Genomic DNA, 16,336 nt, shown 5'->3' with positions numbered 1-16,336 from the left:
TAATCAAGTACAGAAGAGATACTCAAAGAAACAGGCCGAACAAAGGAAGAATAAAGTCCAATAAAGCCAAAGAGGCCCAATAAACAAAAACAGCAAGCTGCCTAAAAACAGCCAACAGCAGCAAATGCAAAGAGACCTGTCATTGGTACAATGCCATCAAATCTCAACATTTTGGTGTTTCTAAAGCTTATTAAAACGAGGCTAGAAAATATAGATAGTGTAATAAGAAAATTGAGAACCCGGCTGAAGGCTATTCGCCTATCACTTTCTCAACAATTAAGTAGAAAATCCAAGGAAGCAAAGAGTCCACTAGTACTTGTAGTTATCGACGTGAAGGCTTTCGGAGGCACCCTCGCTCAATGCACCACCACCCTGGTAAGTTCCCAGGGTTGCTTCCGAGTTGGCCTTGCACCTTGTAAGCAAAGCATCCTGCGCCTTCTTGATGTTTTCATCCTTCCCCGCCCAAGCCTTGAGTGTGCTCTGCTGGAGAGCACGTCCAAATGAGAAGGAGAGGGTCCATGGCTTCTTGGTCTTCAGTTTGTTCATGGCATTAAGGTTCAGCGTGGCCTCCTCCTCACTCTGTCCACCAGACAAAAACACCACGGCAGGAACTGCAGGAGGCATTGTACGTTGCAAGGCACGGACAGTGTGCTCAGCAATCACTTCTGGTGCAACCTTGGGTGAACTGGACCCCGGAGTCACCATGTTTGGTTTCAACAAAGTTCCCTCAAGGAGGACGTGGTGGTCATTGAGTGCCTTGTAGACAACAGCAAGAACACGCTCGGTCACATCAGCGCACTTGTTAATGTCATGAGAACCATCAACAAGGATCTCAGGCTCAACTATGGGGACAAGACCATTTTCTTGGCATATGATTGCATAACGTGCTAAACCATTGGCATTTTCATTGATAGCGAGCTGTGATGGTTCATTGGCACCAATATTGAGCACAGCTCTCCATTTAGCAAATCTAGCACCTGCTTTATAATACTGCTGGCAACGTTGGGCAAGGCCATCGAGACCTTGAGTGGTGGTCTCACCATTGGTTCCCGCAAGCTCAACAGTACCCTTATCGACCTTAATTCCGGGGAGGACACCACCCTCTTTCAAGACATCGACAAAAGGTTTACCTGCAAGTTTTATTTACAGTATGTAATCTAATAATTATTCATATTTCAAGTTGGAAGAGTGAAAATCTCAACGTGTTGTAAAACATAATAAGCAAAAACATAAATCAAATTTGACCTGCAGCAGTCTTCTGGTATAGAGTTTCCTCAAAAAGGATAACTCCACTCAGGTATTGAAGAACACCAGGAGCGGTGAAGAGAAGCTCGCGTAGAGCCCTTCGGTTGGTCTCAACATTCTCAACATTGATGCTAGCTAGTCGCTTGCCAATTGTGCCAGTAGACTCATCAGCGGCAAGTATACCCTTTCCAGGGCTACCAATGTATGCAGCATTGGCAATAAGTTCGTCTGCAGAAAGAGGAAAAAAAAATTGATAAGTATTGCAGTATCTACGTTTTTTGTATACAACACCAGTAGAACACATGAACTAGAGAGCTAAAGCAAAAATAACCACAAAAAAAATTTCAATATAAACAGCATATTGATTTGCTAGTAGCAGACCCAGAGATCATAGTATTATGACTTCTTAGAGCATCTCCAAGATAATCTATAAATAAAAAATGATATTAAAGAGCTAATGATTACTAATAAGCTTCAACAAACTCTTTATTTTAACTTATTAAAATAGAAGAGTCAAATTCACTTTCTATTCTTAATGTACAATGATTACATTTAATAAGTCACAGTCTTCAATACTCTACTTCTTAAACTATTCAAACCACATTTAAATTGATTGGCCATTGACATATGAAAAAATCATATCAAATTAAAATATAAAGAGAGATCAATAAATGTTCCACGAGAAAAGCAAAATAAAGAACATCGTTGAAGCACATAAAATTTTTAACTATCTAAATTTGAAGATACTCTTGATAATGCATAGAGTAATGTTATTTACAACATCGATCTAAGTGGCGCGAAGTGTCAATAAATTAAAACTATAATTAAATGAATCATATAATTTCATCTTTAATTGAACATATTACATAATACCAAATAGGCTGGTGCTCTAACACCACCGGTACTAGATAGCATTATTCATAATGCATATGAAGTACTTTATAAATAATAGTCTCTTGAAAATGCTTTTGCTCTTTTAGGCCAAGTATTCTAATTGTACCATTTTATTACATGTAAATATCAAAAAATTTGAACCAAGTTCAAGGAATTAACATGAAAGTATTGATTAACAGAGGTCACCATGGATCTAGTCCCCCCAAGTCAATAATTAGGCCGTTTGTTGTCCCACAAATGATGGATCAAACCAGACCAACAGATAGATCTAACTATAAACTGTATATAATAAATTCATCCAAAAAAGTTCTAATTCCTGTAACATATTCCATTTAAACAGTGGATCAACCACTAAAATGATTACAATAAAAAATATTATAGCCAAGACACATAAATTGATTTGAGTATTACTATAAGCACGCATAACAAGGATCTGAACAGATGAAAATAGTAAATGAGCAACTTAACAGATAATTCAGAAATAGCCAATTCGTCCAATAGAGATATACCTCTACATACAACTACATAAATAATTCTTATACTAAACACTTAAAAATCGTACTTCTTTTATATATAAGAACTGTATCAAATCCTAGATCAGAGATAGAACTTCATTTTACGAAAAATAACAAATTGCATCTCAGGACGATTTCCAGATCTGATAAATAACAAACAGATAGAACAAAAAACAAACACCAAAACAGCTTTAAAAATCAAATAAAAATCGGCGTTTCACTTTCGATGTGATAAATACTAAGAACAGAAAAAGCCAAGGCAATGGTGCAAAAAAAACTTACCAGCGTACTTTCCCTTGTAGCAAGACATGATTACTCTGGGTTCAAAACGAAGAAAATCGAAGAATTACAGAGAAAAGAAAATGTTAGGTAAGATGTAAGAAATACAAGTACGAAGGAAAGGTAAGATCGGGAGTTGCAGATTTTATACAGAAGTAGGGAGGAAAATGGACCGTAGATATTATCGCTAAAACTCGACCCCTACTCCAAGTAATCCGTCATTTATGGCGACTTTTATGCTTTCACTATTTTGCCCCTCTTATATTTTCCGCCCGCCTAGCAATGTTTGGTGAATCTATGGGAGTTTGGACATTTTTGCTAGTGTAATAATTTAGAATTTTAGATAGCACTAAGGCCCTGTTTGGCACCCATTTTTATCAAAATGCATTTTTCTCTCTTTTCTTTTCAACCACACATTCTTTATTAAAATAATATTACACGTAAATCAAAAAAATTTCCTTATTTTTCAACCACACATTTCCCATCAATTTACTATTCAAAAATTCATTTTCACATAAAAATTCCTACCAAACACCCTCTAAACATAATTAAATAAATAGTACAATTAAATAAATCGCATAATTTCACTTTTAATTCAATTTATCACATAAATTCGCAGAGACTGATACTCTAACATATTGGTACTATATAGCATTATTTTTTTTTTATAAATAATTTAAATTATAAATAGATGTAAATAGTGGATAACACTATTAAGCCCTTGTTTGGTACAAATTAAAAGTCAAAATCCACAATTAATTTTAACGACACATTTATGGAGCTAAACTTTTCAATCATACATTTTAACGACTTTTATCGCTATTTACTAGAAATCTGATTTTAGCCTCCACAAACAGGGACTAAATTTCAGAAAATATTTAAATAAAAAAATGAGTTGACAAATTATAAATATTTAAACAATAGAAAAACATGAATTAAGTGAAAAGATTTAAGAATAGTAAATCACTTGCCCTAACTCAAATGCATTCTATAGATTGTTATTATTGGGATATGCTTTTAATTTACATGACATTAACTACAAAGTTGACCAATAGTTGTATCTATAACCCATAGTAGTGTAACATTACATACGAATTAATGTTCTTAAACTATAATATGATTGCTATGAATTATAGAAAACTATTTATCAATTATGACATGCTATAATATTATATTTTATATGTACTAAAATAAATTGAAGGAAATTTTAGTGAACATATTTTTTGATTAAAGAGTATGATATAATATTATTTTAAAATTTGATAGCTGTGGGAATATATTATATAATTTATTTTTTAACATGAAAGTCGTGTAATTATTTAGTATGATCATTAGATGAAATGTTTAAGGTAATATGATTGACCTTTTTTTTCAGATTTTTTTTTACAGAATATAGTAAAGTGAAAATATATAATACTATTACAAATTGTTTAAATAATATCTTAATGTATTATTTGAGTAATAAAATTAATGCATTAATTAATTTTTAAGGGCATTGTTGACCAACAACATAAGAATATATGAGCAAAATTGTTATTCGAATTTTTTTTAAATTTCCAAATTCTTAACCACGTGCCTTATTTGTTGTAACAACATTTTAAAATTGAGAATTCTTTCGATTTAAAGCATATTTAACAATTTTGAGGTTACAAGTGGAGAGTACCGGCGCAATTCCATCAGTTTTAGCCCTTTGATTCTCTTTATTTTATTTTAATTTATTCATTATACTCATTTTCGATCACAAATTTGCTCAATAGAATATTTTACACATAATCCCTTTTTCCTTACTTTTTAATCACACATTCTCCAAAAAATACCATTCAAAATTATATTTTTAAAATTATTAAACTTAAAAAGAAAAATGGATTGATATTACATGTGAAAAAGATAAATTGGTCATCGAGTATGAACCGGCAAAGATAAAGACAAAAGGCCGTCAACTCGCCTTCTCCACGAGGGAGGTTAATCGATCACGATGGTGCATGGTCAATCAACCACATTTCCAATATTTGTCTATCACGAGTGGACGATTGTTGACACGACTCAGAATGACATTTACACTCCACTCACTAAAATCGCCTAGCACGTGGAAATATCCGTCGGCATATTAATGAAAATATTCATATGCACATAGAAGGAAATTGATTGTCAATAAATACCTCGAAAGATGTAAGGTATAACGTAACGCCTTTTTACTAAAATTACATACATAATTTTTTTTCCTAGTCTTGATTTATCCCTTCTCTCTGTACACTTTCATGCCAGAGGTACAATGAGGGAGTAGGACTTAACATTGTTTTGCAGATAATTAGGTGACACCTTGTTGGGCTAAAGAAGACAAAAGAGTCCGACAAGTAACTCCAACTGAATTACACAACAGCATTATTGAATTTTATTTTATACGAATATTTTCACTTTGATGTAGAAGAACTTCGATGGGATGATTACACCATCCCACGTGATGTAACAATCGAATGGAGAGCTACCATCTCATCGAACAGTCCATCCTCATAGAATGAGTGGAGGCTTTCCTTGGCCCTATTCATGCAATTAAGGTAAGACCTGTAATTAATTCTAGATCAAAGGGTAAACTTACCACTTCAGATTTGGTAGGGGCCGAGTTGGTTTGTTTCAATTTTTTCACCTTTTCCTTGTCATGCAACTGTCTTTTAACTGCTGCCATTATCTTGCATCGTTCAACCGCTTTCGATTGAACCCTTTGAGTCGTGGAACGTGATGAAATTACTTTAGCAACTGCCTCAATAACTGCATCATAATGCGTTATGTTTGTTGATACCTTGGGCGACTTGAAGATTTGGGCGAGACTTTGGACGACCGTATGCCACTCTATTCGTTCAGACTCTGAGCGACTTGCAAACTTGGGCGATGGCGTTACCGCACTATTGGGCCCCTTATTTGGGCATTCACCTTGATTCGTTCAATTGGATTTCGTTCTTTGGGCTATCTGATTTGGGGACCCTCCAATTGGACTTTATTCTCTGGGCTGTTCGATTTGGGCTGAATTTTTATGTGTCAACAACAACAAAGCAAACTTCCTAGACACTCTTTTCATAACGATGGTTAATAGTAAAATTCAGGAAAAATAGATTAGTTAAGAAAGTTATGAACCGATATTTTTCAAGATCAGCGAGGTGGTGAGAAATTTGTCCTGGAAATGTGAATTATATCTGCTATTGCCAAGTTGTATACTCGAGGACTGACATGTCTCGACAACTCTTATCTCGAGGACACTTTTAATCTTATTATTTAATTGAGGTATAGTCCTCGGGGTTTCATGGTCATCGGGGTGTTTATCCCGAGGACTCTACTCTATCTCCTAGGTTCATAAGTCCTCGAGGTTAAGTACTTGAGCACTATCCTCCAGCCAATTCACCCGAGCCTATGTATCAAGTCTTACCTTCTGAGAATTTCAATGTGATTCAAACATTTCCACCTAGGACTCCTACGTCCACAAGAACTCTATGTCAACAATAGTATCATTGCTCATACAATTATATTACAAATAGTATACTTCTCTCAGGCAGGACTCTATAAGAACATCCAACTTATTCAATCCTAATAGGAGTGCACTACCTACCACTATAAATACAGGACTCAGGTCCATTTTTCAGGTGCGTTCTACACACACAATATCCAGCATATATTCATCTTTCAATCCCTTTTTTGACTTAAGCATCGAAGGGTTGACGAGCACACACCTCGTTGCCTTTGTTTCAGGTATTTGGAAGGCTTTGTTTGTGTCATCTCCAGTCATCATCCTTGAGATTCGCCAGGTACAAGTTTTGGTAGCATCATTGGCGCCATCTGTGGGAATCGCTACCAAAAGCCATGGTTAACACACAATCAGGTCTTCCTCCCACAAGCTCATCCGCTCACATCCCTCATCCTGCCGAAAATCAACCGGCTCCTCATGAAGAAACTCAGGAGTGCCCGCACCTCTGCCAGCGGTCATCACAACCGAAGCCTTTGAAGAGCTCTGTCAGCAGGTGGCCACGCTCACACAACTGTTAAGTCAAAGAAATTCGCAATATATGGCCTCAGGCTCGAGGTCAGTTGCCATGGATTCCAGTGAAATTGCTCGAATCATTCAAGAAAGAATTACAGCTAGTCTGCAACGGAATGCTCGAGGGCCAACAGGTTTCACCCCTAACACTCCATTCACGCCAGAGATATTGTCATATCCCTTGCCCGACAGATTCAAATATCCCCGCATTAAGGAGTATGATGGGACGTCCGACCCCATCAACCACCTCAATGTTATACTGACGTCATGAACTTACAAGTTGCGCCGGATCAGGTTATGTGCAAAGCCTTTCCACAAACACTGACTAATGCTGCTAGGGATTGGTTCTCGACATTGGAGCCCAACTCTATAGCCTCATTCTCAGATTTCGCTGATAAGTTCTCAGCCTTCTTTGCGAGTAGAAAACGAATCAGGAGAATCGCAGCCTCCCTCATGCAACTACGCTAGGGGCCAAATGAAACCCTACGAGGTTTTATGACAAGATTTAACAAGGAAAGACTTCAAATACCCGACCTCCACATTACAGCAGCAATTTTTGCCCTCACCTATGCCATAAGGTGTGAGGTCTTCAAAATATCTTTATCAAAGACCCCACCACAGACAATAACTGAGCTCCTTAACCAAGCTGAAAAGTACATCAATATGAAGGAGACGTTAAATCCAAGGAGAGCGGGTCCTCCTCATGAAAAGGTCGAAAACAAGAGGCAACATGATCCCGTTCCCCAACATGAGCATCCTCGAGAAAGCGAAGAAATGAGGCGCCCTCAGCATCTTTAACTCGGTTGAACACCTCTAAAACCAATATCTTGATGGCGATTAAGGATATGAAAGAATTAAAGAGGCCTTGGAGGATAAAGTCCCCGCCCTGACACATGAGATAGCAGCAAATATTGCGAATTTCATCGGGATCATGGGCATACCACGGAAGATTGTCAAGCTTTGCAGCGAGAAATCAACGCTCTCATTAAAAGAGGATTTTAAAAAAATTACATTGGTCATGATAAACGGCCAAGGAATGAACGTGACAATAGGAAAGAGCCTGGAGCCGTAAGCAGTGCTCAACCCACTGTCGGAACCATTAATATTATCGTTGGGGGCATAGCATCCGGCGGAGACACAAGTAGTGGATGAAAGCAGTATGCCCGCCAACATGCTCATACCCCAAGAGAATCCAGTGATGAAGTTAAAGACATCACTTTTGGTGCAAGAGATTTGGAAGGAATATCATATCCTCATGACGATGCCTTGGTCGTCTCTGCGGTTGTGGCTAACTTTGAAGTAAAGAGGATTCTGGTTGATAATGGGAGTGCAGCAAATATACTCTCGCAGGTGGCTTTCGCCAAAATGGGAATCTCTCCAAAACAACTCAAAGCAGTAAAGACCCCTCTACAGGGATTTGGTGGTGAAGTCATTATCCCTGAAGGCATCGTCGAGCTCCCGCACATTAGGATCTGGTAATACACAAGTGACAGAGATCACGCCATTCCAAGTGGTTAACACCCCAATGGCCTACAACATCATTCTGGGAAGACCCCTACTAAACAAAATCCAGGCTATTGTATCAACCTTCCACCTTGCCATGAAGTTCCCCACAAGTCATGGCATCGGAGTAGTTAGAGGAAACCAAATGGCTGCCAGACAGTGCTATGTTACTAGCATCTGAGGAATGAGTACAGACGTCATGCAACTTTCAGACCTCGAGCTCGAGCCAAGGGGCAGATTGGCCCCCATTGAAGAATTAGAGGTGGTCGAGATCGAGCACGGGAAAGCCATCACTATTGGTAGGGATCTCCAGGCCAACCTCCGGGAGAAAATCCTCTATTGTCTAACCCGCAACATCGATGTTTTTGCATGGAAGGTGGAGGATATGCCTGGGATAGACCCAGAAGTCGCCGTCTATAGACTCATTATCAGCCCAGGGGCCAAACCTGTTAAGCAAAGGAAGAGGCAGTTTGCGACGGAAAGACAGGTGGTCATTCAAGAAGAGGTCGATAAATTGGTAAGAGCGGGGTTCATAAGAGAAGTCTAATACCCCGATTGGCTCACTAATGTTGTTTTGGTGAAAAAGGCCAGTGAAAAATGGAGGGTCTGCATTGACTTCACAGATCTGAATAAGGCATGCCCAAAGGACAGCTACCCGCTACCTAGGATTGATAATCTTGTGGATAGCACATCCGGACATAAGTTGTACAACTTCTTAGATGCATTCTCAGGGTATCATCAAATCCTCATGGCCAAAGAAGACCAAGAGAAGACTTCATTCATGGCTGATTCAGCCATATATTGCTATAGGGTGATGCCATTTGGGTTGAAAAATGCTGGGGCAACATATCAGAGGTTCATCAACAAAGCCTTCACCGATTTGATAGGGAAGAACATTGAGGCCTATATGGATGACATGGTTGTAAAGAGTAAGAAGGTAGAGGAACACATATCCGACCTTGAGGATGTGTTCGCCACCCTACGAAAATATAAGATGAAGCTCAACCCAAAGAAGTGTGTATTCGGCGTAGCTTCAGGAAAGTTTTTGGGTTTCATGATCACTCATCGGGGGATTGAGGCCAACCCCGACAAGATTCAGGCTCTGGCAGCAATGGAATCACCAAGGACCAAGAAAGAGGTTCAAAAGTTGACAGGCAGGGTAGCTGCCTTAAATAGGTTCATGTCCCGAGCAGCAAACAGGTGCTTCCCCTTCTTCAAAGCCCTCAGGGGTAATCAGTGCTTTGAATGGAATGAGAAGTGCGAGAAGGCTTTTTAGGAGCTCAAGCAAACATTGGAATCTCCTCCTATCCTCACCAAACCCAAGCCCGGAGATACTCTATATTTGTACTTAGCCGTATCTCAGAATGCAGTGAGTGGTGTCTTGGTGAAAGAGGTTAACAGGGGCCAGCAACCCATTTATTACGTAAGCAAAGTCCTACTTGATGCAAAAAACGAGATACACTTTGGCAAAACAACTTGCCCTTGCACTGATAGTAGCAGCACGAAAACTTCGTCAATATTTTCAGTCACATCCTATTATAGTGCTCACCAATCAGCCTCTAAAATACATTCTTCAGAAACCAGACGTCTTAGGAAGACTACTGAGGTGGGCAATTGAACTTGGAGAATTTGACATAGAATTCAAGCCCCGTCCTTCTATCAAAACTCAAGCCTTAGCTTACTTCATTGCAGAACTCACCCTAAGGCCTCGAGGGCCAGATGGTAGCTCGAGCTCGACCACAGGCATGTGGCAAATTTTCGTAGATAGAGCATCAAACTCCTCGGGCTCAGGTGCAGGGGTCATAATCATAAACCCGGACATGCTCATAAACATTCAATGTGCACTCAGGTTCGAATTTGAAGCGACCAATAATGAAGCAGAGTATGAGGCCGTCATCATAGCCATGGAACTCCCCATCAATCTCGAGCTTGAAAATATCAAAATTTACAGTGATTCTCAGTTGGCGGTTGGACAAATTGAAGGGACATTCGATAGGAAGGATGAGAAGATGAGCTTATACTGCTTGAAAGTGCATGATCTCCAGAGAAAGTTCAAGGGGTGTGAAATTGTGAAGATTACTAGGGCTGAGAATTGTGAGGCCGATGCTTTGTCAAGATTGGTGTTCATGGGAATAGATGGACTTGACAGGAGAGTCCACGTTAGAATTGTAATCGAGCCAAGCATCAATCAGACCATAGGCTTCATGGATATTGATGATGAGCCATCATGGATGGATCCAATAGTGGACTTCATAAAACATGGCAATCTTCCAGAAGATCCTCGAGCAGCAAGAGGCATCCGGTCCAAAGCCCCAAGGTATTGCATTATTGAGGGAGTTCTCTTTCGCAGAAGCCTCACACTTCCATATCTCAGAAGCCTTAAGCCTTCCGAATCATCCCAAACCCTAAAAGAAGTTCATGAAGGGATGTGCAGGAACCATCAAGGAGCTCGAGCATTAGCCTTCAAGTTCATAAGGTATGGATATTATTGGCCTACCACGAAGAAAGACGCCCAGGAATATGTCAAGAAGTGTGACAAGTGCCAGAGATTCGGCAATATCATCCATTCTCCCGCAGAAGACCTCACTAGCATTAGTTGCACGACCCCGTTTAAGCAATGGGGAATTGACATCCTCGGTCCCTTTCCAATAGCTAGGGGGCAACTGAAGTTTGTGGCGGTGGCTGTAGAGTATTTCACTAAGTGGGTGGAGGTCGAGCCTTTGGCAACAATTTCAGAGCCTACGTTGAGAAGTCTCATTTGGAAGTCCATCATATGCAGGTTCGGGATACCAAAAGTCATCATAACTGATAATGGCAGGCAGTTTGACAATGCACAATTTAAAAACTTCTACTCCAACTTGGGGGTCGATCACCGTTTGACATCAGTTTTCCATCCTCAAAGTAATGGTCTTGCCGAAGTAACCAATCGGATTATATTGCAAGACCTCTGTCCAAGGATCGGAGATGCAAGAGGTTCCTGGTTTGATGAGTTACCTTCCATACTTTGGACATATAGAACGTCCCACAGAATCACTACGGGGGAAACCCCCTTCATATTGGCTTTCGGTATTGAGGCCACCATCCCTATTGAAGTTAGGTTGCCCAGCCAAAGAAGGCTTGAGCCTGAAGACGCAGGAGACACCACTGAACACCTCGACCTCTTGGAAGAAGTTTGGGATTAGGCAGCTTTAAGAGTGGTCTCTTACCAACATAAAACAGCAAAGTACTTCAATAAGAAAGTAAAGATACGGAGATTCAGAGCCGGAGACCTTGTGTTAAGAAGGGCCGAAGCAGCGGGTCATGCCCCGGGCAAGCTAGGACCAGTTTGGGAAGGGCCCTTCGAAGTCATTCGACAGCTCCAAGGAGATGCATACAGTTTAAGAGATGCATCAGGAAGACCATTTCCAAGACCATGGAACACCGAGAATCTAAAAGTATATTACAAATAACCTGTTCTTCCATTTTTTGGGAGTTAGACCTGCGTGTCAAGATTCACGTTTTCAGTTTTCAGGCCTGCGTGCTAAGTCTTATTTTTCGGTAGTCAGGCCTGCGTGCCAAGGTTCACGTTTTTAGTTGTCAAGCCTTCGTGCCAAGTCTATTTTTAAAGTATGATAAAGCTATTTATCAAAATATGATCTAGCTACAAAAAGCCTTGTCCCGTGCAAGAGGCAATCAAAAAGCCTTGCCCCGCACAAGCGACTCAATTCTTGCCCCGTGCAAGCAATCAAAAAGTCTTGCCCCGCGCAAGCGACTCAAGTCTTGCCCCGTGCAAGCAATCAAAAAGTCTTGCCCCGCGCAAAGCAACTAAAGCCTTGCCCCGCGCAAGCAATCAAAAAGCCTTGCCTGCGCAAGCAACTAAAAAAGCCTTGCCCCGTGCAAGCAAAAAATCATACCACGAGCAAACACATAGAAACTGTTACCAGGGCAAACGATACAGGTAACCTTCCCGAGTACACAGTGCCCGATCAATGATATGTCAGATCTTATAAAAAGGCTATCATTGTCCTCGGGAATCACGCTATAGGTCGGTACCATACATTGTCATTAGTCCTCGAGATAATCCCCCTATTAAAGAATGACTTGATCGAGTTACTACCTTAGAAAATTTTACGAAATTAAGTCCTCGAGATTTACTATGCTCGAGCTTAATGCCTAATTCAAAAATAATTTTGTGAAATTGAGTCCTCGAGATAAACATGTACTATGCTCGAGCTCAGTGCATAATTTCAAAAATGATTTTGTGAAATTGAGTCCTCGAGATAATCCTATTGGTCGAGCATGACATAAGTGAAACTTTGTCGTCAGATATAATATCTTAGGCGTCGAGGTTAAAACTTCATTTAGGCGTCGAGATTAGTAATGAATCATTATTTACTAAGTCTTAAAACAAATGTTCGAGAATTGTGATCAAGATTGAGCTATCATTTACTATTAACCTCGAGAAAAACACTTGATTACATTTCAAAAAAGTATTTCAAAAAGAAATACAGAGCACGAGGATCGGGGAGGGATCTGCCTAGCCTATATGCCCCAATGGGGGATCGAGGTTTGTAATGTCGATCTCATCATCTGCATCCTCAGCCTCTCCCCCCTCCATGCCATCGTCTTCCTCATTCGCCCCCCCATCATCAAACTCTGAGAGCTCGAGAGTATCAGCAATGGAGGGTACTGTCTTCAGGTCCTTAGGGATAACGTCGGGCAACCTTGCTCGAAGAAAAGCTCGAGCCTCCTTAAAAGCATGGAGGTAGGCACCCGAGGCGTACTCGCCCTTGATCCTGTCGCAGTCCTCAGATGTCTTAAACTCTTCCCAAGCTCGCTCCTTAACCTTCGCCATCTTGTCCTCGAACTCCTTGGTCTTTCGCACTAGTTCGAGCTTAGCCTCCTCGGCCTCGTCCTTCGCAGCCCCAACCTCGTTCCTCAAATTCTTGTTTTCCTTAAGGATATCCTCGCGCTCCTTCAGCCAAGCCTCGTGCTCAGCCTCGACCTCAACAATCCTCATGTCTTTACTTCTCGAGGACTCTGTGATATCAGCAATTCTCTTGGACTCCCCAAGACCTCGTTGGGTGACTCCTCGAGCAACACTCAAAACCTGCAAGCAATAAACCTCGAGCATCATGCACAGCAAACAAAAGAATGAAAAGTAAAAGTATCGAGGATAACCTTCGTTGTAAAGAGCTCGAGGGCCTTGACGCCCTCATCAAGCTCAACATCTTCTCGGTATTTTGTGACCAGGCTCGGGACCAAGTGACATCTTTCAAATTCCTCAATAATCAAAGCCACCATAGAAGTAATGTCGTCCTCGAGATCGACGACTTCAGAGGGAGCTCGAGGAGTGACCCTACAAGTTGGAGACCTCTGGCTTTGCTGGAACCTTGGGCTCGGTGGCTCTGGTTGAGGTCGTGATCTTTTACCAGGACCCCTCACCATGTGATTAGATTGGGGTCCTCGAGGCCTCTTCTTGCTTTTCTTCCTCGCCAGGGGCTGGCCCTGAGGCTGGGCATTGGCCCTAGAATTGACGAAGTTACGCAATGCTCGAGGATCAAAAGACATTCCTGTAAAAAAAGAACAACACATTAGAACGAGCATAAACTCGAGATATTCCAAAAGAACATGGATGATAGAGGTAAACCCTACCCTCGACGCCTCTAACATCTGCCAGATCTATCACCTCTTCCTCGATCTCTTTCATGCTCGAGAACAAAGGGCACAGCTTCACCAGCATCCTCATATCTTGCTCCAAATGATGTGGATATACTTCACCCTCACAAAACTTCTCGGCGTCAGGGATTCCCCACTCAGGCCAGAAAGGAAAGTCAAGGTCTCAAGCTATAACATAGAACCAACCCAACCTCCACCCCTTCAAAGAACTAGACATCCTCGGGACCCTGAACCCTCCTATGGCCGAGAGGTACCTAAAGCATGTATATCTAGGGTGTTTCTTGAGCTCGAAGACCAACTTGCAAAGGTCGACACAGGGGACGATGCCTAAATACCTACAAGCAATGAAGAAGTAGACTACCATTCTCCAAGCATTGGGCACTAATTGCCCAGGACACATGGAATGCTCGACTAGTAATGAAGTAAAGAAAGGATGCAATGGCCACCTGAACCCAGCCTTCAGAGTCTCCCTAAAAATAACGAACTCCCCTTGTCGAGCCCTTACCGTCCTATCCTCGGGGTCTGGACATCTAATGTCACAGTTAGGCATTAACCCATGTTCTCTAGCCGCAGCTATTACAAGGTGCTCCTTCAAGGTACAGACCTCATCAGGGTACTCCAAGACAACATCACCTGGGGACCTAGGTCGGGCGTCGATAGGAATAGCTAATGGTATTAACACCCTTCCTGAACCCTCATTACCCCCCGAGCTCTCAGAATGACCACTACCCTCACTACTCGACATAACTTAAATAGTACTAGGAAAATAACTAAAGTCTCGAAGCCTTACTTGAATAATTCCCGACGCCTAGATTAGGATGACTTTCCTCGAGCACGAGCTTGTAGAGAGGTTTTCACGGTGAGTAAAAGTAAAAAGTGAAAGGTAAATGAGGGTATTTATAGGGAGGGAATACGGAAGGCCAAAGATCGCTATCTTGAGCCGTTCAAGATGCGACACGTGGCGTACATCCAAGCGCACCCCTCCATCGAGCGCGAGCTCTACAGAGGAGTGCACGGGGGCCAGTGATATTGCCAAGTTGTATACTCGAGGACTGACATGTCTCGACGACTCTTATCTCGAGGACACTTTTAATCTTATAATTCAATTGAGGTATAGTCCTCGGGGTTTCATGGTCATCGGGGTGTTTATCTCGAAGACTCTACTCTATCTCCTAGGCTCATAAGTCCTCGAGGTTAAGTACTCGAGCACTATCCTCCAGCCAATTCACCCGAGCCTATGTATCAAGTCTTACCTTCTGAGGATTTCAATGTGATTCAAACATCTCTACTTAGGACTCCTACGTCCACAAGAACTCTATGTCAACAATAATATCATTGGTCATGCAATTATATTACAAATAGTATACTTCTCTCAGGCAAAACTCTATGAGAACGTCCAACTTATTCAATCCTACTAGGAGTGCACTACCTACCACTATAAATACAGGACCCAGGTCCATTATTCAAGTACGTTCTACACACACAATATCCAGCATATATTCATCTTTCAATCCCTTTTCTGACTTAAGTATTGGAGGGACGATGAGCACACACCTCGTTGTCTTTGTTTCAAGTATTTGGAAGGCTTTGTTCGTGTCATCTCCAATCATCATCCTCGGGATTCGCCAGGTACAATTTTTGGTATCATCAATCTCAATTCGCAGCCACTTGATGATTGCAAGTAGTCATATACGTCCCAGGTTTCGTACTAATTTTTTTTTTTTTCCCCTCAAAAATTTAATAGCAGATTGGTAAAGGGAAATATTAATTGTAACAAATACAAACTGAGATTGGTTAGGCACGGTATGAGATGGGACAATTTTGAGTCGATACTAAACACACTATTTTTCACTATATACTGAAAAAATTCAAAAGCAATATTATAACGTTTGAACCATAAATGTTTGTTCTGGACTGTGAACCAATATTTTAAAATGTCCATTTAAAACATATTTGAACAGAGAAAATCACATATAACACCTACGTTTGCAAAAGTTTAATTTTACTCCTTGCCATGCCATCTAAAGCCCCGCAGTCAAATCAAAACGGTAAGGCTATGCAACTGTTTGGCTAAATATATACCAGTATTTTAACTATTGTTTGGCCTCATTATTTCCAAAATACATTTTTCTCTCTTATTTTCGACCATACATTCTTCAATAAAATAATATTACATGCAAATTCAAAAATTTTCCTGATTTTTTTATCACACATTCTC

The 16,336-nt window shown here is 40.8% G+C and overlaps 3 protein-coding genes across 3 annotated transcripts; 1 reads left to right on the top strand and 2 right to left on the bottom strand.

Annotated features, from left to right (window-relative positions):
• Window positions 1-3,159, bottom strand: LOC111412769 (fructose-bisphosphate aldolase, cytoplasmic isozyme-like). Its single transcript, XM_023043683.1, has 3 exons — window positions 2,937-3,159; window positions 1,246-1,473; window positions 1-1,130 (listed from the first exon to the last, which is right to left on the bottom strand). Exons 1-3 carry the CDS (start codon window positions 2,962-2,964, stop codon window positions 310-312), a joined length of 1,077 nt encoding a protein of 358 aa, XP_022899451.1. The 5' UTR covers window positions 2,965-3,159; the 3' UTR covers window positions 1-309.
• Window positions 3,160-9,902: 6,743 nt separating this feature from the next.
• On the top strand, window positions 9,903-11,642 carry LOC111373216. Its single transcript, XM_022995722.1, has one exon. It carries the CDS (start codon window positions 9,903-9,905, stop codon window positions 11,640-11,642), a length of 1,740 nt encoding a protein of 579 aa, XP_022851490.1.
• A 1,266-nt stretch (window positions 11,643-12,908) lies between these two features.
• On the bottom strand, window positions 12,909-14,188 carry LOC111373208. The gene is made up of 3 exons (XM_022995715.1): window positions 14,095-14,188; window positions 13,621-14,012; window positions 12,909-13,549 (listed from the first exon to the last, which is right to left on the bottom strand). The coding sequence occupies exons 1-3, from the start codon at window positions 14,186-14,188 to the stop codon at window positions 12,977-12,979; spliced, it is 1,059 nt and encodes a 352-aa protein (XP_022851483.1). The 3' UTR covers window positions 12,909-12,976.
• Window positions 14,189-16,336: the final 2,148 nt, after the last annotated feature.

The sequence above is a fragment of the Olea europaea genome, chromosome 2 (assembly GCF_002742605.1).
Source record: "Olea europaea var. sylvestris chromosome 2, O_europaea_v1, whole genome shotgun sequence".
Taxonomy (NCBI): domain Eukaryota; kingdom Viridiplantae; phylum Streptophyta; class Magnoliopsida; order Lamiales; family Oleaceae; genus Olea; species Olea europaea.
This window is presented reverse-complemented; position numbering and strand designations above follow the sequence as displayed.